Source organism: Scyliorhinus torazame, chromosome 7 (assembly GCF_047496885.1).
Source record: "Scyliorhinus torazame isolate Kashiwa2021f chromosome 7, sScyTor2.1, whole genome shotgun sequence".
NCBI lineage: Eukaryota > Metazoa > Chordata > Chondrichthyes > Carcharhiniformes > Scyliorhinidae > Scyliorhinus > Scyliorhinus torazame.
The window spans coordinates 195,397,395-195,420,898 of record NC_092713.1 but is presented as its reverse complement, the minus strand read 5'-3'; the positions used below and the strand labels follow the sequence as shown (position 1 = coordinate 195,420,898).

Genomic DNA, 23,504 nt, shown 5'->3' with positions numbered 1-23,504 from the left:
TGCACTGTAAATTCAATGATAATCTATGATTAATCGAGGACAAAAGTTCGGCACAACATCGTGGGCCGAAGGGCCTGTTCTGTGCTGTATTTTTCTATATTTGTCTGTGAAATGGAGAGGTGAGGATGGAGGAATCGGTGGGGGTAAAGGAGAGGAAGGTGGCAATTGGGAAGATGTAGATGGGGAAGGCAGCAGGGCCGGATGGGTTCCAGGTGGAATTCTACAAGAAATTTAAGGATAAGCTGGTGCTGTTGTTAGTGGAAATGTTGGAGGACGCGATGGTCAGGAAGGTTTTGCCGAAAACGATGGGACAGGCCTCCATCTGGTTGCTGCGATAGAAGGATAAGGATCCGATGGAATGTGGGTTGTACAGGCCCATATTTCTACTGAATGCAGATGGCAAGATATTGGCAAAGATGCTGGCGCTAAGGTTGGAGGTGTGCCTACAAGGGTGACTGGTGAGGATCAGACGGGTTCGTTAAGCAGCCATCGAATGTCGTTGGATACTGAACGTGGTACTTTCTCCGCCAGAGGGAAGGGTGTTGGAGGTGGTGGTGGTATTACATGTGGAGAAGGCGTTTGAGCGGGTGGAGTGGAGTTATTTGATTGCGGTGTTGGGAGAAGTTTGGGATTGGGCTTAAGTTTGTGGAATGGGTGCAATTGCTGCATAAGGAGCTGATGGCGAGCGTGCACCCGAATTATATGAATTCAGGGTACTTTTCATTGCACAGGGGAATGAGGCAGGAGTGCCCCATGTCCCCCTTTCTGTTTGCATTAGACATACAGCCCTTGGCCATTGCGCTGAGGAGCTCGGAGTTGTGGAAGGGATACTGAGATGGGGGGGGGGAGGGCAGGGTGGAGCATAAGGTGTCCTTATACGCAGACGATTTGTTGTTATACATTTCGGAACCGAGATCCTTGGTGGGGTACATAATCTGTGTGATTCTTCGTCAGCGGGATCTTCCACTTCGCCGGCAGCGCACCCATGCCTGTGGATTTCCCGATGATGTGGGGGTGGCCACAATGGAAAACCCCATTGACCGGCTGCAGGAACAGAGAATCCCGCTGCCGGCAGAGGCGTGCCGCACAGGAAAACGGGGCTGGCGGGATGGAGAACCTCGCCCAATGGGTTTGCTACAAAGATTTGGGACATTTTCGGGGTATAAGCTGAATTTGGGGAAAAGTGAATATTCTGTGGTTTCCGCTCCAGGGACGGGGGTTGGGGTAGGGGGGTTGGCATTCCGCGTGGTAGCTTCTCATTTTAGGTATTTGGGGGTGCAGGTGGTTCGGGACGGGACAGGTCTTCTGAAGTTGAATTTTTCAAGCTTGGTGGGGAGGGTGAAAGCAGATTTGGTGAGATGTCTTCCTCTGTCATTGGCGGGTCGGGGGCAGGCGGTGAAGATGAACATTTTACCGCAGTTTTTGTTTTTATTTCAGTTCTGCCGATCTTATTGCAGAAGGCGTTTTGCAAGAGGGTGGATAGGTTGATTTCTAGTCAAGGAAGGTGGCCAGGATAAGGAAGATGGGGACGGTAGTCAGGGGAGTTAGACCTCCCGAATTTGATGTACTATTACTGGGTGGTGAATGCAGAGAACTTACGGGGTTGGAATACGGAGGCGGAGGCTTTGTGGGTGTGGATGGAGGTGGGTTCGTGTATGGGGTTGGGGTTACGGGCATTGGCAAAAGCGCCCCTCTCATTGGCTCTAGGGAAGTATTCGGGAAGACCGGTGATGGTAGCCATGCTGAAGATTTGGAGGCAGTTCCAGCAGCAGGGGTTGAGCGTGATGACAATCAGGGGGAATCACGGATTTGAGCCGAGGAGGATGGATGTGAGGATCCAGGGATGGGAGGAGAGTGGGATCAGGGACATGAAGGATCTATTTCTGGGAGGGCAGTTTGCGAGTTTGGAGGAGTTGAATTAAAAATTTGGACTTGTGCGGGAGGAGAGTTTCCGGTATTTTCGGAAGTATATTCCAGACTTTGCAAGGAAGGTTTTTCTGACCTTTCCAATAGGCCCGCCTCCTCTTTTTTTGGAGGAGGTGCTGTCAACGGGGAGTTGGAGAGGGGGTTGGGGGGGGGGGGGGGGTCGTCTCTGCGATTTATGGAAGAATTTCGGAGGAGGATAAGGTACCCTAGGGGCTGGTTTAGCACACTGGGCTAAATCGCTGGCTTTTAAAGCAGACCAAGCAGGCCAGCAGCACGGTTCGATTCCCATCCCAGCCTCCCCGAACAGGCGCCAGAATGTGGTGACTAGGGGCTTTTCACAGTAACTTCATTGAAGCCTACTTGTGACAATAAGCGATTTTCATTTTCATTTCATTGAGAGGATTAAGGCTAAGTGGGAAGAGGAGTTGGGGGCAGCATTGGAGGAGGGATTGTGGTGTGAGGTGCTGTAGAGGGTGAATCCCTCGACCTCGTGTGCGAGGCTGGGACTGATACAGCTGAAGGTAATGCACAGCGCGCACCTGGTGAAGCCAAGGATGAGCTGGCTGTTTGAGGGGGTGGAGGACATCTGCGTGCAGTGTGGGAGGGCCCCTGAGAACCATGCGCATATGTTCTGGTCCTGCCCAAAGTTGGAAAGGTTTTGGAGGTCAGTTTTCAGCACCAATTCGGCGGTTTTGTCCATTGATGTGGAGCCCAGTCCCCTGGAGGCCATATTCAGGGTGTCGGACCCGCCGGGGTTGCAGAAAGATGTGGGGGCAGATGTTTTAGCCTTCATCTTGCTGATTGATAAGAGGATCAGGGGTTATGGGGAGGGGGCAGGAGAATGGGGATGAGAAAAATATCAGCCATGATTGAATGGCCGAGCAGATTAAATGGGCCGAGTGGCCTGATTCTGCTTCTATGTCTTATGGTCTTATTGCTCGCAATCGGGTCCTGTTGGGGTGGAGGTCAGCTTCTCTACCCTGTGCCTCGGTGTGGCAGGGGGACCTATTGGAGTTCTTAGCCCTGGAGAAGGTGAAGTATTCCCTGGGGGGTTGGGGGGGGGGGGGGGGGGAGGGGGGAGGGGGGGGGAGGGGGGGGGGAGTGATGGGTTCCATCATCATCCTGCCCTTGGAACTGTATCATTGTTTCTTCACTCTGGCTGGGACAAAATCATAGCATTCCTTCCGAAAACATTGCAGGTGCACCTATGCCAGGTGGACTGCACTGGTTCAAGAAAGTGGCTCACCACCACCTTCTGAAGGGCAACTGGGGATGGGCAATATACACAGGCATGCCAGCAACACTTACATCCAATGAGAAAGAAAAACTGAAGAGTTGATGAAGTATCTATTTTATTCTGTTGTGGATGGTGCACCATCAATAAAAATGTTGGGAACATTTAATTTTTAAACAAGGCACTCCCCCATTAAATACAAAAAGCAGTGAGTTTGCACCCTGTGCTAAAATTTGTTGAGACCATTGAAATGGACATTCCCGCAAGCTAATTCTCCCAATCCCAACTTAAACAGGAAGTCTCTGCTTGGTCAGGTCATACACAGGCAACTTCCTCGGGAGGCAAAAGGAACATGTCCGGACATTGCACCTCTTTTGATCTAAACAAAAGCGTGGTGGACCATAGTTCTTCAGTGCATCCAGTGTTATACAAACAAGAAATGCTGGAGAATCTCTGCAGGTTTGGCAGCATCTGTGGAAGGAAAACGTTTTGGGATCGTATGACTTTTCTTCAGTCATATGGACTCAAAACGTTAACTCTAGTTAATGTCTTGAGTCCATACGGCTGAAGAAGAGTTATACGAATCCAAAACTTTCTCTCGCCACAGATGCTGCCAGATCTGATGATTTTTTTCCAGCAATTCCTGTTTTCATTTCAGATTTCCAGCATCTGCAATGTATTATTTTTATTACAGTATAAATTGTTGCTCCCTTTGAAACTTAGCATTCTTGAGTCTGTCCTGATGAGTGCAAGGTGAAAAGCTTCAAGAACATGTCTTTTTTCTCAGACAATGCTCAAGTTCTGTATAACTAAGCAACAATGAATACCAGGTATCTTCGATAGCTGGGAGTGAAATATTACTCACATACTATGACTCACCTTATGGAACATTGCACACTTCGACTAGGGGCTTTTCACAGTAACTTCATTGACGCCTACTTGTGACAATTAGCAATTATTATTATTATTATTATTTGATGTTGCATAATGGTGCAGATTGGCCTTTTGTTCAATCTGAAGCAGAACAACAACTTGCATTTAATTAGCACCTTTAAAGTTAAATGCTTGAGGCTCTTCACATGAACATAATTAGAACAAAATGATGATTTGCCAAAGGGGGAGACATTGGGACAGTTGACAAAAAATTGGTCTGAGAGGTAAATTGTAAGGGACATCCTAATGAGAAAAGAGGGAAGAGGCTCAGTATTTTGCGGCGAGGATTTCAGAGGTTAGAGGCTTAAACATTATGACATGTCTATCAATCTTGGGGCAAAGAGTCTGAGGGTTGGAGAATGATTGACAAGAGTGCAGGCATTAAGCGCAGTAGCTGAAAGAAAATGCTTTGTACGTACCAGCAGGTTAACCGTGCAACTCATGCGGTTCCCTTTGCTTTCATCACTCATCACCGACCTATAATCCAACAGTTTCTCCAGGAGACCCTTGACGAGTTTGACGAAATGCTGCACTAACTTGGTAATGCTCAGATGTTCTACAGCACATTCCAGGAGGCTAAAGGAAAGAGTATCGAGATGTCACATGTAAAACGGGCAACCCAGGAGGGTAATGTGAAACACATCCCTCTAGCTTTTGTTTCACTATGCATTCTCAGATTATGGGCATCATTAGCAAGGCAGCGATGGGGCTAAATCAAACTTATTCCAGCTCATGAAACACCTCTACACATGGTCCCTCTGTGGTGAAAGCTTGTGGTATGTGGAATTGGGGAAGAAGGGGGAGAATATGAGGGACCAGCACAATTTAAAGGATTGCCGTCGCTTAAAGGATGGCATTTTTGACATATGAAGCCTGAGAAAGATGTTTATGTTTTTATTCACGTTAGATAAATCATACAAGAGGGAGAGAAAAGGCCAGGTGCTCTGGTACCTCCCCCCATCTCCTTCGTCTATCCCTCCTCCAATAAACTAATTGAGGCATGCGCTGGAGCCTAATTATGTTAATAGATCTAGCCAGGATACAGGAAACTAACTGCCAAAAGCCCATTCTACCAAAGATTCACATTGCTGTGAGGAGGAGAGGAAATTCAGCCCCAAATGGAATGTGTACAGACATCAGTTGAGAACCATTGACTTCGACAGCCATGGTTACAATACATCTAACCCACCATCTGAAGGAGAAAGGCCAAGCTAATGGTTGAGGGGAGACTGCAACTCAGAGATGACATGGTTAAGAAACCTTGACAGCAGTCTACATCTTGTCTTCAGAGTTTGGTGTGCACCCACAACGTTTTCCATCTCTAGTCATGGATTTCCAATCTTCAAGGCTTTTCCTTCTATCGGTGCTCTACTACGCTTGACGCTGTGAAAGGGCTTGCAGGAAGGGCAAGTAAAACTAAAAATAATGCAAATGATCGATTCTTGCTATTACCCAGCAGGTTACAGTTATATTGAGAAACAGTGCTGTAGCCTGGCATTAGTTGAGTAAATTTCACGGTTCAGTGAAGCTTTGCTCAGTGGGAATGCAGATAAGGGGATCCACAGCCACAGAGTGAGGTGGGCAGTGTAATGGGTGGAGAGGCAGATATTCACATTTTTGAGCAACTTCAGGAGTGAAATCAGGGTCACTAAGAAAAATGCAGTTATAGGGCTGGATTTAATGCTCTCCAGCTAATGGATTTGAAGGCCTTGACTGCCTGCCACCTACTCTCCCTCCCTTGTCCCCATTGCAATTTTATCAGTGGCAGAGATGGTGGTCAGCTCACCAGTGGTCCATTGAGGTCCTTAAGTGGGCCACAGTGATTAAACCAGATTGCCGCTGTGATTAAACCAGCGGTGGAGAGTTTCACGCTAGCCCAACAAGTGCAATGACCCCCTCAGATTCCCATGCAACATGGCCTCTCAAACCCCAGCCCCACCTCCCTCGCAAATTCCTCAACATATAAAGTTCTGATCAATCGCAACTGACCACCTCAATGCCCGCATGCAGTACCGGCAGTGGCCACCACTCCCTCTGGCGAGACCTGCTGGCCTCTGATTGTTCGGCAGTTCTGAGGCAGGTGGCGGGATTTCTCAGCCCGGGGCTGGGCTGGGGAATCCCCGCGACCGGTGTGAATCGTGCCATGCCGCCCGACGCCGGCTCGCTGCGGAGAATCGGCACCATTGGCGCCACCGTGGTTGGCGCGGCACCCTTGGCGCGGCCGATTCTCAGCCCGGGATGATCCGAGCGGCCGTTGTAAAAACGCCGAGTCCCGCCGGCGCCCTCGACACCTGCTCTCAGCCGGCGGGAACTCACCGTTGAAGGGTCAGGGGTCGGCCTGTGGGGGGGGAGGGGGGGGTCCGACCCCCGGGGGGACCTCCGATGTAGCCTGGCTCATGAACGGGGCCCACCGATCGGCGGGTCGCCTTCTCTGGCTGGAGGCCTCCTTTCCTACGCGGCGGCCCCTGTAGTCTTGCGCCATGTTACGTCGGGGCCGGTGTGTTGAAGGGGGCCACTGCAAATGCGCGCGTTGGCGCCGGCGCCACTGTGCATGCGCAGATCCCGCTTCAGTGCCGTGCTGGCCCCCTGTAGAGAATCCCGCCCAGGATTACCCGACTCTAACGGATATCCCGCCTCCAGCCAATTGGCATTGAATGCCTGTGGGGTAGCCATTCACCCTTGGGTAGGTTCGCCCCTGACTTGATGGGGGCAATGGGACAATGGTACCACATATAGGGGTGGCACAGTGGCTAGCACTGCTACCTCACAATGCCAGGGACACGGGTTCAATTACAGCCTTGGCTGACTGTCAGGGTGGAGTCTCTACATTCTCCCGTGTCTGCGTAGGTTTCCTCCAGTTACTCCGGTTTCCTCTCACAGTTCAAAGACCTGCAGGGTCGGTGGATTTGCCATGCTAAATTGCCCCTCAGTGTCTCCAAAGCTTACTTGGGGTTACAGGGGTAGAGCGGAGGAGTGAGTCTAGATAGGGTGCTCTTTCAGAAAGTAGGTGCAGACTTAGAACATAGAACATAGAATTTACAGTGCAGAAGGAGGCCAATCGGCCCATCGAGTCTGCACCGGCTCTTGGAAAGAGCACCCTACCCAAGGTCAACACCGCCACCCTATCTCCATAACCCAGTAACCCCACCCACCACTAAGGGCAATTTTGGACACTAAGGGCAATTTATCATGGCCAATCCACCTAACCTGCACATCTTTGGACTGTGGGAGGAAACCGGAGCACCCGGAGGAAACCCACGCACACACAGGGAGGATGTGCAGACTCCGCACAGACAGTGACCCAAGCCAGAATCGAACCTGGGACCCTGGCGCTGTGAAGCAATTGTGCTATCCACAAGGCTACTGTGCTGCAACTTGATGGGCTGAATGGCCTCCTTCTGCCATGTAGGGATTCTATGATTCTATAGTTCAGCCCATAGAGCTACTTACGATACAGAAGGATTCCATTTGGCACATCAGGTTCAAGCTCACTCCCTGTGAAACATTCAAGTCAATTTCACTCCCTAGCTCGAGCCCCTGTACCTGCCACACCACCCTGCAATTTCACGTCCCACATCCAATTTCCTTTTGAAATCCTTGATTGTTTCTGCTTTCACCACCCTCATGGGCAGTGGGTTCCAGGTCATTAGCATCCTCTGAGTAAAAAGGTTCTTCCTCGCATTCCTCTACAGCTCTTGCCCAAAATCTTAGACATGTGTCTCCTAGACCTTGTGCCATCGGCTAATGGAAACAGTTTTTTCCTCGTCTCAAAGATTTGTTTACGACTATCAAGATGTGAACCAAATTTCTATAGTGTATACTGATGACCACGCAAAATACCGTAACTGCGAGTAAATAACTTTTCAGGCTTAGAGGTAGTAGGGCCTTGTATGAATTCATAACCATCAACTAAATCAAAGGCCACCTCTGCAACCTCCTCCATTCATCCAACCTCTGGACTTTCTCTCTTATTTCCACTCCACTCTGAATCCTTGCTGCCTTTCTCCAACTCAAGGAAAAGCCTTTCCAAGCTTACCCCTTCGGTTCCTCACCCCCTATCTCTTCTGCTAATGATTTCCTGCTTGTTGAGGCATCTTCATAACAAGGATCCAAATGAATACATGATGTTGATTTCTGTTCCATTTCATTCTGGGATTCCTCTGTTGCTCAGTTTGATCTGCGATTCTGGTTCTATATTCACCTCCTCACTGTGATTTTGTTTTTGTGTTTGCGTGTTTTAGGTTGAAAGTAAAACAAACGGGATCTTACATCTTCTGGAAGAGCTCCATGTACTGCTCATCGCCACATCCTCCCTCCACTGCGTGATCCAATTTCAGGATTATTTCATCTTCAAACTGTTAAAAAGATCATTAGTTACTCAAGTCATCCAAAATCACTCTGAATAAAAATAGAGGAAGAACAATAATATTTTTGAAACTATTAGCAGAAAGTTGGAAGCACTCCAAATAGTTAGATACATTTGGTGGGAAATACTTATCAGTAATGTATTCAGTTGCTGTACTTCTCAATACCTCTCCTGTATTCCACAGGATTCTGCATCCATTCACGGCAATGGGATTCTCCGGTCCTGCTGCAATGAATAGGAGATTTGGCTGAGCGCCAAATTCTTCGTCCTCACTAGCAGGGGTAGTCCGGCGGACTTGCAATGAAGAATCCCAGCCTTGTGTTTGTACTCCCAAGGCTCTTACTGTCATTCACATGGTGAATGCCTTATCCAGATGTCGTTAAGCATCCGACATGTTGATTGGCATGAAATGCTTACCTATGGAAAGCATAGGGTGGACAGGAAAGACCATTTTGTCCATCCTTGCTTATCCAATAAGCACAAACCTACAGCTTCCCTGCTCCTTTTCCTCACCTCATCGACGGTTTCAGCTGTTTTCCAACAGGTTCCAGTATTCTTTACCTTACCCCTCCAACCACTAAACCCATTGTCTGTTCTGCATGCAGATCACTCTTAGCGTGAAGATCTTTGGAACATCAATCGTATCGTTATTTGTCACTGGTTTAACCTTGCCCAGCCTTGTCCAAGTGTTTGGGTTCAATCTGACAGTCATAGAAATGACAGAAAGAGGCTATTCAGCCCGTTATGCTGCGCCATCATTCGCCAGCTGGGGCTATCCACTTGAACAACATTTTTCTGCTCATTATATTTCCTTTTCAAATACTTTTGCAAATGTAGTTTCAAACTCAGTAGACACTTAAGGTAAAGCACTCCCTGTTGTAAGAACCCTCTGCGAACATTACATTTTTTGTAATTCCCCCCTCTGTCCTTTTAATATTATGTACCTTTGTCTCTGATTCTGGAATATACTTATGATTAGATCCCATTAACCTTCTCTCTTCCAGAAATATAATAAAGGATTCTGGGCTTTTCTCGATATGCTTCTTGTTTGCATATATCTCCATCAATTTCCCTGTCAGTCAACTCTTTCAAGTTTCTCCAATCATTCCTCCAAACCTATGCTTCTTTCTGAAGCTTGGCATCAGGCTGAGGCCAGGGTGCAAATCTGATAGGGTGCAATGTTAAAATGGCATCCTGCTGCATAGCCTAGTGGGCAGCACCCCAAAAGGGAGGGCATGAATTTTAATCGCCCCCTTGGCTCTGAGCGACTGTTGATCATCTTCGGTAATACCACTGGATGCTTGCTTCCTCATGCAAGTGTCCTTTGATATTAGCTCACGGAACATTTCGGAAGTACACTTGCTTCTATTCAAAGGGGACATTTGATTCATAGAAACCTTGCATTTGTGTGGGGACCTGAGTCAGACAAGATGGATATAGTCTTGAAACCAAACCTTTTCAATTGGTCTCGCCTCAAACACACACAGGGCCCCACCCATTTTCAGATCACCTCCCTGAACCACTGAAGATGGTGATTTCTAAAGGTCACTGGGCCTTCTGCACCTGACTCAAGTCATGTCAAGCGTTACAAGTGCTTTGTTCGCACTGTGTAATTAGCGCCTGTCGATTGTGCTACTGTTTGTTATGCTCAGCTGTCAAACCCTGTGGTTCTAATTTGCATTGCAATGCAATCAAAAGTGTGGCCATTCACAGAAAGTTAAATTAACCCAAATTTCTGAAACAGGTGGCCAGAGGCCAGTGGATAAATAACAGCGCACAGTTTGGGTTTGGGGAGAGGGAAGGGGAAGTGGGGTGAGGAGGATGAGGTTACTCCATCTGGATATATTCCACCGTTCACTGCAAACAACCATATTGTGGCCTCAAACATTGGGATGGTGCCAAAAGCAGGATTTTCATGACTCGACTGACCTTTCTCTCGAGAATGTGATGCTTGGAAGGGTTGCAGAATTGCAGATTCAATAGTAAATTTTAAAGGGGAATTGGTTATATGCCTGAAAATTAAATAGTTGCAAGACCAAGGGGAAAAATGAGTGTAAGTGGGACTAAACTGGATAGCTCTTTCAAAGAGCTGGCAGATGCATGATTGGTCCAGTGTCATCTTTGTGTGTTGAAAAATTCTATCCCTCACTTCCCGTGTTCCAACAATGCTCATTTGATGTGTGTTCAGTATTATCCAGCATTAAAAACTCATATCCACAAACAAAACTATTTAAAGCAAGATGAGGCAGCTGAAAGTATTGAAACTATCCTCATTATAAAATCCCAGTGGACAGGCATCACTCCAACCTTCCCGCTACCACCTCTCGTGCCGTTTGCCAAAGAATGATTCTTGCGACTCATGCCTCTTTAACAATCTTGCGACCTTTAAATATCTCACAACGTACAGCTTCATACAGAATAGGAAATGGTAATTTAACTTCCTTCTTCGTACCTTCCTAAATTTATTGAACACGGAGTACTCGCACGACATCATGTCAAAGAAGATGGGAATCGTGGCTTTGCGCAGCTCAATCTCTGGAATCAGGGTCATTTCCAGGATTGGGCCAACCATCTCTGGGATGAAGTGGATCTTGTTTTGAGCTGTCGTTCAATATATCAATAATATCGGATTAGAAAACAGTGCACCTTGAAATATTCCTCATCACAATCTTGGCCTTACTCTTTAACCTTGGTTTTGTGGCTTGTTAGAACCAGCTTCCATCATCCACACAGTGTTTTTGTTTCTGATCCTCTTGTGTCTGATTCTGAAGTCGCTGGCTCAGTCCCCTGGGCACTGGCCACTATTCCCTGATCAGTCCCCTGGGTGTCGATCGCCATTCCCCGATCAGTCCCCTAGATGTCGGTCCCATTCCGTGATCAGTCCCCTGAGTGTCATGTCACTATTCCCTGATCAGTCTCCTGGGTGTCAGTCACCATTCCTTGATTTACTCGAGTAAGTAACTGTTTTCCATGCATGCCCTTAGGCAAAGAGTCATGGTCATTGTGGATGCTTTAAAGCAGACCCACACCCTGTTTCCCTGTCACCCACTTCAGTGTGCTTTTCTGAAGGATTAAGTGGATTGTGGTGGAAAGCTTATTCCAATTGGATGACGGTCAGGGATGAAACCCTTAGTCTCAGTGGTTGGCGAACAGGAGTAAGAACCTTAGTCCCACTGGGTGGTATTCAGGGGTGTAAGGGTCCTTCCTATTTATTACCTTATTTCCCCTTTATTTTATTTTTGACATTATATTATGATCCATGGATGATTAATGGACATGTGTCTTTAAGGCAAGTAACCTGTATCTTTAAATCAAACAGAGTCCAGAAGGCTGTGCTGGTTTAAACTGGAATTACAGACTGTTTGGCACCAGTAAGAGAGATGGGGTTGGGACTCAGTTTGATTGATGCAGCTGGTGGCCAATGAATTGCCACAAAAGGCTGCGCTCTGCCTGGAAACAGGTAGTGATTGGATCTGATTCCACTAGAATGCTTTTCAGAGTCTCACATTTCCGTTTGACTCATGGCAACAGAAAGACAACAACTTCTTAGTTTTTCTCTATAAAAGCTATGTTTCTAATGTGGCAGAGCGATTGGATGAATCTATTTACAGGAGAACCCCCATGACAGGCTGTGCAGGCAAAGTCATAGGTCATGCTATATTTCTCCAGAAAGCTGGTGAGTACTGAATTTCTAAACTACCGAGAACCTGATTGAATGAATCTGCAGATAATATCGTTACTGACTGCAAACCAAAGACTTTACTCTGCAAGCTTGCTGTGAAAAAAGTATGCTGAGAACCATCATCTGAAACAAAGACTCTTTCTTCCTTTCAATTCTGATTTTTTAGCCCTTCTACCCCTCTGTGTTTGTCTTTCTTGGGTGTTTGTGTGTAGAGGATGGGAGCAGGTTAAAGTGGGATTAGGAATTAGTTTCTTGTTAACCAGTTGTATTTGCTGCATATTTTATCATAGTTCTTGTTACAAATAAACTGTAATTGTATTATATGTACAAACCGTGATTATTGGGTAACCAAGGCCCAAAGACTTTGGGTATTTTTATAAGAATTATTGGTAAATTCACTTGTGTTGTGACTCTGGGGTACATGGGGCTGGAATTGACCGCGCACTAGCCCAGGGTCGTAACAAGGGTAAGAACCTATGTTCCCAGTGGGTGGTGATCAGGACAAAGAACCTTCTTAGTCCCACTGGGCGATATTCAAGCATAAGAATCTTTGGTCCCAGTGGGTGGTGGTCAGGGGTAAGAACCTGAGAATGGGTGGTGATCAACAGTAAGAATCTTTCGTGCCATTTAGCCGTGATCAGAACTGGGAACACTGGCTGATTGTTACCATTCCCTATAACCCAGAGGCGATCAGGCCAACTGTAATGTTGCCATCACTGTCCTAGCTGAGAAAAATGTCCACTCCACACAGGCAAGAGAGCTGGATGGGGACTTTTAAACCAGTACCATATTGGGTGGATATGCTTCAGCAGTTTTAAAATTCATTTACGGGATGTGGGTGACGCTGGCTTGGCCAGCATTTATTGCCTAGCCCTCGTTATCCTTTAGAAGGTGGTGGAGAGCTGCCTTCTTGGTCTGCTGCAGTCCCTGAGGTGCAGGTACCGTGCTGTCAGGGAGGGAATTCCAAGATTTAGATCCAGTGAAAGTGAAGGAACAGCAATATATCTGCAAGTCAGGATGGTGAGTGACTTGTAGGAACCTTCCAGGTGGTGGGGTTCTCAGGTATCCGCTGTCCTTGTCCTTTGAGAAAAAAGTGATCATGGGTTTGGAAGGAGCTGCCTAAGTAACCTTGGTGAGTTTCTGCAGTGCATCTTGTAGATGGTACACATGGCTGCCACTTTCGTTGGTGATGGGGTGACTGAATATGTGTGGGAGCAATAGCAATTTAGTAGGCTGCTTTGTCCTGGATGTTGTTGAGCTTCCTGAGTGTCATTGAAGCTGCACTCATCCAGGCAAGTGGAGAGTATTCCATCACACTCCTGACTTGTGCCTCGTAGATGGCGGACAAGCTTTGGGGAGTCAGGAGGTGAGTTCCATGCCACAGGATTCTTTGCCTTTCTATCCTACTTTTGTAGCCACCGTATTTATATGGCTCGTTCAGTTCAGTTTCTGGTCAATGGTAACGGCAGGATGTTGATAGTGGGGGATGCAGTGATGGCAATGCCATTGAATGTCAAGGAGCAATCATTAGAAATCTCTTATTGGAGATGGCCATTGTCTGGCACTTGTGTGGCACGAATGTTATATGCCACTTATCAGCCCGAGCCTGAATATTGTCTGGATCTTGCTGCATTTGGATATGGACTGCTTCAGAATCAGAGGATTCGTAAATGGTGCTGAGTCAGTGAATGTCTCATATGTAAGATGCAGCAACAGTAGAAAAGTCACCTCATTCAAAACAATCGTGAAACAATATTTCACTCACCAAGCTTGTACCACATGTCACGAACATTGAATCCGATTTGGCGCCTCATATCTCCATATCTGGAAGAAATGGAATGTTTTAATTTACCTTATTGTACAACCACCAAAACTGTAAAACGAAATATGTTTAACAATTTTAACCCATTGTGAGTACCACTCCCTCTCCATGTTTCCCATCATCCTTTATGACAGCAGGCTATTCACTGGTAATTATGACATTTTACCAATAGGTCTCCGGATCAGGGTCATTCATTTTTAGGACTGAGATGAAAAGAAATGTCTTCACTCAGAGGTATATGAATCCTTGGAATCCTCTACCCCAGAGGACAGTGGATACTTGGCCTTAGCGTATGCGCAAAAATGAGAACAATGGATGTTTTGGACACCAAGGGAACCAAGAGATATGGGGATAAGGGTGAGAAAGTAGAGTTGATGTACACGTTCATACATAATCTCATTGACTGGCAGATTCAGTTCGCACAGCCAATCTTGCTTACTCCTGCTCCTATTTCATATGATCTCAGCACAATGCTAATCTTCTCCTCAACCACAAGAGGCACTCCAACCAGCAGCCTAGGGAAAAAGCAGCAAAGGTAAAATAAATGCCATCTCTATCAGGACGGTTGCTGATGTTAATTCGCAGCCACACAACCTCGAGATCCTGCAGTTTGAAATCTGAATTTCCAAGAGGAAATTGTTCATTTATAATACCACTGCGAGGTCGATTTAAGGAGGCTGGTATACAGGACTGTGAATATGAAATTGGAAATAAAAACAGAATGCTGGAAAAACTGAGCAGGTCTGGCAGAACCTGTGGAGAGAGAAATAGAGTTAATGTCGTAAGTCCGTGTGATTCTTCTTCAGAACTGAAGAGAGGTAGAAATGTGATGGGTTTTATGATGTTGAAGAAAAGAGGCGGGACAGGTGGAGTAAAATAGAAGGTCAGGAATAAGTGGGAAAGTGTTCTCTGCAGGCAAAACATAAGAACAGGTTATAGACTGGCCCTTTTGGGGGACAGGTTTGGAAAAAATATATAATATCAAAATAGAGGACAGATGCAGAACTGGTATCAAGGTATCAGAGCAGTCTGGCCTCTATCCTACATTCTCACTCCCGTCATGTGAAACCAAGAGGTAGCAGCACTAATTTATCACATCCTTCCTGAGCGACAACTATCAATGTACAACAAGGGAATTAAACTATTTAAATTGTTCCTTTCGAGGCCAGAGAGGCTGAGTGACAATTGCATTGATAGCTCTCATCCGTCTGGTAGTAGAGAACTTGCGTATCGCTGAAGCTTTGTCGAAGTCATGTCGAAGCTTTTCATCTTGCACTTATCAGGACAATCACAAGACTACCAGTGTAAGGGGAAAACAACCATTTAGACTGTATGTGAAGAGAAATGCTGATTGGTTGGCAAGTGGACTCTGATTGGTAGTGGCGTTGCTGTGGAGAATGGACCAGTTGATGGTGACTAACAGATAACTGCCAAGCAGAGTCCACTTGCCAACCAATCAGCATTCTCTTCCCATACAGTATAAATGGTTGTTTTCCCCTTGAGACTGGTAGTCTTGCGAAATGTCAGGATAAGTGCAAGATGGAAAGCTTTGCCACATCTCTTTCTTTCAGCAAAACACAAGTTATCACATTGTTAGAAAGTTACTTTTGTGCCGGGTCACTGTCCGTGTGGAATTTAGACATTCTCCTCGTGTCTGCGTGGGTCTCTCCCGCCCCCCCTCCCCCCCCCCACCCCCCCCCCCCCCCCCCCCCCCCCACCCCCCCCCCCCCCCCCCCCCCCCCCCCCCCCCACCCCCACCCCCCCAACCTAAAGATGTGCAGAGTAGCTGGATTGGCCATGTGAAAATTGCCCCTTAATTTAAAAAAAAAACACTGAGTACTCAAAATCTATTTTAAATAAAGGTACCTTTGCTGCTGGGTTCCAGCCTTAACTCTCTGCAGTTTAATGGACAATTATTGCGCAAATCCGATAAGTTTTTAAAAATGCCATGGTGGATTAGGGAAAAATATTAATTCTGTGAAACAGATGGTGGAAAACATTAATTGCCCAGCAAGCTCTGCAGATGTACAACTCATGGTATATCTCTTAAGCCCCAAATTTGCTGGGAGTTAACACAGTGTTGTTTTCCCAGCAAGATCCAGCCTGTGGCATGGACTCCATCATTTGCCAAATAATTACCACCTCAGTAGCAAGGTTGAGGATCATGGCAATATTTCAACTGAGATTTTAAATGCTTCATAGACACGTTAGCTCATGCACTGCCTAGGCCTGCAGGAGCAATCTATCAGGAGTTGATGTGGGAATGAATGAATATTTTGGTTTGATGACCTATTCAGGGAATTTATAGACAAAACTATGCCAGTTGAAAAGAAGTAGATAGAGTGAAGTCCACGGCTGAATAGAGCAGGGTGTTCACGTTTTTTTGTTTGTCAACATAATAGCATGCTGCTTCATGGGCCATGTACAAAGTATGGGCGACACTTTACAGGGGGAGAAGGGGGGGGCGGGTTGAATGGCTTGCGCTATCCCCCCATCCCCGCAGGAAAGTCGGTTGAAATCCGACTCGTTCCGCACAAGCCATAGTACTATGCGGGTGGGTTGAATTTGCTAACACTGGGGAGGAAATCCCACCCTGGACAGCTGCCGGACAATTCAATAGGCCGGCAGCACCAAGGGTTTGGTAGTGGGCACTGCTGGGACTGCAACTAGCCGCAAGAGGAAGGACCAAGAGATCCTCGAGTGGGGTAAATCTGTGGTATTGAGGGGGGGGGGGGGGGGGAGGGTTTGCCCAGCTTAGGGAGGGGTGAGACAGTTGAGGGAAGGGAAGGGAATGGGAGGCAGTGTTATCTTAGCGGTTTTACCCACCCCCCCCAACTTCCTCCCTGCCCTCTTAAAAACTTCTTTAAAAAATGGGTTGCCTCCTGCTCAGCTGCCCTTGTTAACTGCATTAGGACATGGGATGTGTACGATCTGAGTCAGATTACTTGCTGAAGAAAAGCGTAAATAGCCCTTACTCATTTTTCTAACATGCCGATTCCACCTCCTTCCCACCTACCATGCTAAGGGGTGGAACTGGAGGGTGGGCAGGCAGATGTGGGCTGGGTACTCACCCTATTTTACTTGCCCACCCATTAAAATTACAACTTGCGGGTCACCTAAAATCCAGCCCTATAAATCCACATCCCACTAATAGCCAATTTACCATGGAACTTCGCCAACATGAAATTTCCATTAACTTGTAACGCAGCAATCTTGGCATTCTGGGTTTGTATTTTACATCCAAAAGGCAAAGAAATAGAGGGGGTAAAGAGGGAATTTCATGGTGTGGGGCCCAGATGTTCAGCATTACCAATGGTGATGCAAAGGGAGGGAGTGAGGAATGCACCTGAGGCTGGAGTAAAAGGTATGGTGAATTCTTGGAAATGCTGGAGGGTTGGAGGAGATATGGAGAGATGAGACCATGAAAGCATTCAAACACAAGAATGAAAATATTAAATGGGGGTTGCTGAGGGAACCGGAACTGATATAGATCAAAATGGAAGGAGTGGTGGGTGAGGGGGAGATAGAGTACAAAGGGTGGAGGATAGGAGGCCTATTATGAGAACATTATAATAGCGCATTCTGGAGGTGACAAAGGTGTTAATCAATCCACCAAAATGTCAACAGCAGGAAGAAAAGCTTTTCAAACATCCAGTCTCACAACACTAAAGTAGGGCAAACCAGCAAGTAAGAAATATTAGTGCAGATAGAGCTAAACTCTTAAGGCTTTAAGGACTGACTTGTCCAGACCCTCTTACCCAGAGGGTACATTTTGAACATACCATGGGTAGACTGTTCATCTGGTCTGATGGAAGAGCTAGAACTGAATGACATTTTCCTGTTTCATTGCTGCTTCTCCTCAAGGTATAGCTGGGACCGAATAACAAAACATCAGTAAACAACACTCACTTGTTCAAGATTTTGGTGCACTTTGCCTGAGAAAAATGTTGCAGCTGCAGAGATTCTTGGGTAATGAAGCTTACGGCCAAATGAAAGTAAATATTCCACAACTAAAGACAAAAACATTCAAAATTACACAGAAACATAATTAAAATTTACTGCATATGAAAACCATCATTATTTAAGGAACATCGCAAAGTTATGGCTCTGTCTAGTATTTTAAATTATTCAGAAAAAGTTGGCACATTATAAAACTATACAATAAAACATGTTTAATATTTTTAAGCTTCTATCAACCTAATTGTCACAATTTCTCTACTTCATATTCGTTATGGAAGATTGTTATATTTTAACGTGTTACCAGATTCATTATTTTATAAAGAGTTGGCATAAAACAGGGAACAACAGATGTCCAAAGAACTACAGTTAAGTGTTTACTGGAAACATGCAAAACAGGAGTAAGGCAATCAGCCCCTTGAGCTTTTTCTACAGTTCAATTATGTCTTGGTTGATCTATAGCTTAATTCCATTTGGGTACCTTAGTTCCAAATCCTTTAATATGCTTATCTTAACAAAAATGTGTCAATCCCAGGTCTGAAATGATCAACTGATCTGACCTCAACAACTTACCGAGAGAGAACGTTCTAGATTTCCACTATCCTTTGTGTGAAGAACATGTGAACATAGGAAATTAGGAGCAGAAGTAGGCCACTTGGCCGTTTGAGTCACTGTTCTATTCATTCATTCCCACCTACCCCCCATTAATATTTCATCTCCTTTGTTGATCAAGAACCCATCTCCCTCTACCCTGAACACATTCAAAGTCACTACCATCACTGCCTTTTGAGGAAGGGAGTTCCAAAGATTCACTAACCTCAGAAACAAAAGTTGTCTTCTTGGGCGGGATTCCCTACCCCCCCGACGGGTCGGAGAATCCGCGGGGGGTGGGGCGAAACCCACCCCGCTGCACCGACGCCGGCTGCCATATTGTCCGGCGCCGTTTTTCGGACGGGGACGGGATTCCCGCCACGCTGGTCGGGGCCGTTAGCAGCTGTCCATTTTTGGCCAGTCCTGCCGGCGTGGGTTATGCATGGTCCCACATGGCAGGTATGTCGGTGTGGGCGGTCCTCGGGGGGGTGGGGGGAACGACCCTGGGGAGGGCCCCCACGGTGGCCTGGCCCGTGATCAGGGCCCACCGATCTGCAGGCGGGCCTGTTCCGTGGTTGCACTTCTTCCTTCCGCACTGGGCCCCTGTAGGGCACTGCCACGGCCGGCGCGAAGAGGGGAACCCACCGCGCATGCGCCAAAATACGACGGCAGGTCTGCGCATGCGAGGAATCACGACGGCCGTTCCACGCCTGCATGAACTCGTGCAGTCCCCCCCCCGAGTGTTCCTGCAGTGTTCCCGCTGGCAGTGACCAGGGGTGAACGGCGCCGGCGTGACTCTGTCATGTGGGAGCGGCCTCTCGGTACATCCTGGGGTTGGGGGGAGGGTGTTGGGGGGGGAGGGGGTTGGGGGGGAAGGGGGGATGTGGTTGGGGGGGGGGGCTGGGGGGGAAGGGGGAAGAGGGGAAGGGGGGATGTGGTTGGGGGAGGGGCTGGGGGGAGGGGGAAGGGGGGAGGGGGTTGGGGGGTGAAGTGGGTTGGGGGGGTGGGGTTGGGGAGGGTGTTGGGGGGAGGGTGTTGGGGGGAAGGGGTTGGGGGGGTGAAGGGGGTTGGGGGGAGGGGTTTGGGGGGAGGGATTGGAGGGAGGAGGGGTTGGGATGGGCGAAGACAGGGCTAAGGAGGATGTGTTGTGTAAAGGAGTACAGGGAAGGGGGGATGGGATAGGAGCAGGGGGTGGGGGTGGGAAATTGAGAAGGGGAAGGAGGAGGGCTTGGAGGGGGCGGCCTCCACGGTTCCCCGCAGGACCGAGATCCCCAGCTGGAGTGCCGTGTCAGGAAGGTGGTGGAGACACCCTTCCAATTCGAGGGCATGGTGAAGGGCCGGGTCGGCTGGTGCTGCGATGAGGAGGGACAGGTTGAACTGTGCAGGAAACGGATACTGTGGACAGGTGGCACGGTGCGTGCCTCAGTGAACAGTGACCAGGCAGCCGGGGGGCCCATACATCGAAAGGACCCTGGCTGCCTACATGCCAAAGCGCCCTCCTAACAAATTTTGTTGCCTCTGCCTCCCAAACCTCCCCCCCCCCCCGGCCTTCAAGTCCATGATGTATTCACAGCAGCCATCAATGTTCCAGTCGCCGAGCGGGGACCTTCGTGGAATCAGTCAGGCCTCGGTGCACCGGTGCATCCGGGCAGTCACCGACGGCCTTTATGCCGTCGCGCGACGATACATCAATTACCCGGAGGACCACGGCACCAGGCTGCCATGGCAGCGCAATTCGCCTCAGTGGCCGGTATCCCAATGGTACAGGGTGTTGTGGATTGGGTGCACGTCAACCTGCGTGCACCAATGTGGAACAGGGCCTTCTATTTGAACAGGAAGGGGACATATTCGATGAACGTCCAGGTGGTATGCGAACAGGGAATGCGAATAACGCACGTGTGCGCCCAGTACCCGGGTAGCGTGCATGACGCCTTTATACTGGCGCAGTCCTACATCCCCGCAATTTTTGAGGGTCACCCCCCCAGATGAGGGGCTTGTTGCTGGGCGACAGGGGTTATCCGTTGCGGCCGTGGCTGATGACGCCCATACGGAGGCCACAGACCAACGCGGAGACCCGCTACAATAAGGCCCATGCAGCAACCAGGGGTGTAGTGGAGAGGTGCTTCGGCCTCCTTAACATGAGGTTCCGGTTCCTGGACCGCTCTGGGGGCACTCTATAGTATGACCCCGACAGGGTCGGAAGAATCGTCGTTGCCTGTTGCGTCTTGCAAAACATCGCCCAACAGAGGGGCAATGTAATGGAGGAGGAGGAAGCAGGTGAGCCCAATGAGGGCATCAACTCTGAATATGCGGATGAGGAGGAGGAGGAAGAGGAGGGGGAGGAGGAGGGGGAGGATGGGAGGGCGGCGGGGCACAGACACCATCGTGGTGCGAGATATGGCCGTGAGGCCGCACGACGCCACCGTTTGGGACAGCGAGTACGCGATGCGTTGATTGCCGCACGATTCGCACACTAGGGGGAGGGCATCGTGTAACTGGGACAGGGCACTCGCACCATTGACCAAGCGCACTGGCACCACCCAGCACCCCCCTCACTCACCTCCCGCACCATCGCACAACCCAACCACACACTGCACCACTCTCAAGCAGCACTACACCTGCGGCACCTCGTTACTGTCGGTAAACTTTTTCTTCCGTAAGCGGGTATGAACGGTGCCATGTTGGATGATGACAACCCGCTCTGCGATAAGCTGTGAGCCACAGATCGCTACTGAATGTCTGATTCATGACCATATCTGAACACCACCACCTCGGTGTCACCTCAATGCGTCACGGACACTCCATCACATGTCCATGTGGGGCAGCGGGCGTTGGAGCACTGAGCACAACAGCGTGTTTGGTGTTGGGAGGGGGGGGCACCCAGCCACACCCTTGCAATGATTTTCGAACACCATCGTCACCGGGCACACTCATGTCCGCCCCCCCCCACCCCCCCCAGGCAACGGAAATAGGACAGATGCATGTAGGTTTGGTGTAACAACATTAATTGTGACATTGAAAGACACGTGCCCTAGCCGCTATAACTAATCTGTGCCTTGCACCCATGCCAACTTACTACGTGTCTAACTTTTTTGCCTTATGGGCCCTACCAGTACGTCTAGGTGTCTCCCCAGATGGTACATCAGGAGTGGAGGCGGACCGCTGAGAATCCTGCCCTTCGACGTGGCTCCCCGTTGGCGCGGGCTTCCTGGGGCGGCCCGGCCTGAATGGGCCAGGCTGCTCGGCGGGTGTGCTGGATGACGTGATGGCCACCCTCCTCTGCCCGCTGCCCACCATACGCACCAGGGACAGGACCCGGGGAGTGCGAGTGTTCCAGTCCCTCCCATGCTGGTGTAACTGGGACAGGCACCGGGACCTCCTCCTCCCTCGGGGAGCCCAGGGCCCCCGGGCCTCTCTATGGGACGGTGGTGCGCTCGGAGGCAAGCCCCGTTGCACCACAGACACCTGTCGCTGCCAGTCCTGGAGGTCTGCTGTGGAATCGACCAGAGTCTGAACGTTCCCGGCGATGGAGGTGAGGGAGTGCGACATCCCTGTCAGGGACAGCACTACCTCCCGCTGGGACTGAGCGACGCCATCCATCACATGGGCAAAGCCTCCGATGCTCTCAGCGATGGCCTGCTGGAACAGGGCCATGGCCTGCTGAGACTGGGCCAGACCCCGGAGTGCGGCGGCAATGTCCAACTGGCTCTGGGACATGGCTGCCTGTGAGTGGGCAGCCCTGTCATGGGCCACGGTTGACGCGTGCACACTAAGCCCCATGCCCTTAAGAACCTGACCCATGACCGAAACCGTTTCCCCCATTGCCTCCATCGCGGACGCCACCCGTGCGGTGTCGGCCTGGGTTGCAGCCATGACCGGCACCACTCCCTGCTCGTGGACGTGGATGGACTCCTCCAGCTGGGTCTGCAGTTGCCGGAAGACGGCCGTCATCCCGTCGTCTGGTCCCTGGGGTTGCAAATACATCGGGTCTGTGGGTGGGCCTGGAATGCCCAGGAACCTGGGAGCCGTCTGGGCAGCAGCTGGGTGCTGGGCTTGGCCTGCCCTCCGACCTTCCAGCCCCTCGGCTGCTCCTACCTCCACCTGCTGTACCAGTTCGGCTGTGTGGTGCGCACCAGTCTGTGAAACAGAAGACTCGTCACTTACTTGCCCAACTGTGGTGAGTGTATCTGCGATGGCTGAGGTAGTGGGTGACAGCAGTGCCACAGCTGCTAGGTCCTCGTCTGTCCCCAGCTCTGGGGTCCCCTGACTCGAACCTTGGCCCGGTGCATTGAGACCACGGCCCATGCCAGGTGCCGTGCCCCAGTGCCTCATCTGTCGCAATGTCCTCTATGCGTCACTGCCCTGAGGGGCTGTCCTGTCACCGACACTGTCCTGGCTCGCTGGACCCTCCTCGTCCGTCTCACTGTCATATGTGTCATGACTGTCCGTCCTGACATCTTTGTCTGTCCTCTGTGCATAACCCTTCGGTGGCCCGACCTCAGAGGAGGGCCCTCCTGCCCATGATCCTTCCCCTCTGTCCCATGCATCCCTGTGGCCGGAACAGGTTGGAGCTGGACGGCGGCGGGGTGACCGAGCAGTTCCATGGCGGTGTTCGTGTGGCCCTGGAGAACACAGTAAGGCACGTTTCGTTAGACACGTGGGGTCGTATGTGAGAGGGTGGAGGGGGCAGTGTGAGGGTGTGGACTGTGGGGGTGGTGCAGTGTCAGGTGGTGGGGTGTGAGGGGAGTGGGGTACTGATGGGCTGAAGGACTGCATGCGTCTCACTTGGTGCTCGCCTCCAACCTGGCACGGCGCAACCTCCCGGCTAGCGGCTCTCCCAGCAAGGTCCAGTGCCCTTTGATCATAGATGGTAAGGGGGTGCAGCTCAGGTGATCCGCCTATGGTTCTTGTACGCTCCCTCTGATTGTGCGCTGTCTTGGCCTTGTGGGGGGGGGGAGATGAACCTCAGGGTTAGGCGGACACTAGCAGCACG

The 23,504-nt window shown here is 49.5% G+C and overlaps 1 protein-coding gene across 1 annotated transcript in view; it reads right to left on the bottom strand.

Annotated features, from left to right (window-relative positions):
- LOC140426764 (dedicator of cytokinesis protein 2-like) overlaps positions 1-23,504 on the bottom strand; it is a 1,003,703-nt gene that overhangs the window by 191,641 nt on the left and 788,558 nt on the right. The window contains exons 31-35 of the mRNA XM_072511919.1: positions 17,873-17,973; positions 13,907-13,965; positions 10,912-11,060; positions 8,363-8,448; positions 4,513-4,669 (exon numbers count right to left, since the gene is read on the bottom strand). Of these exons, the coding sequence (XP_072368020.1) occupies positions 4,513-4,669; positions 8,363-8,448; positions 10,912-11,060; positions 13,907-13,965; positions 17,873-17,973 (552 nt within the window). The remainder of the gene's footprint in view (positions 1-4,512; positions 4,670-8,362; positions 8,449-10,911; positions 11,061-13,906; positions 13,966-17,872; positions 17,974-23,504) is intronic.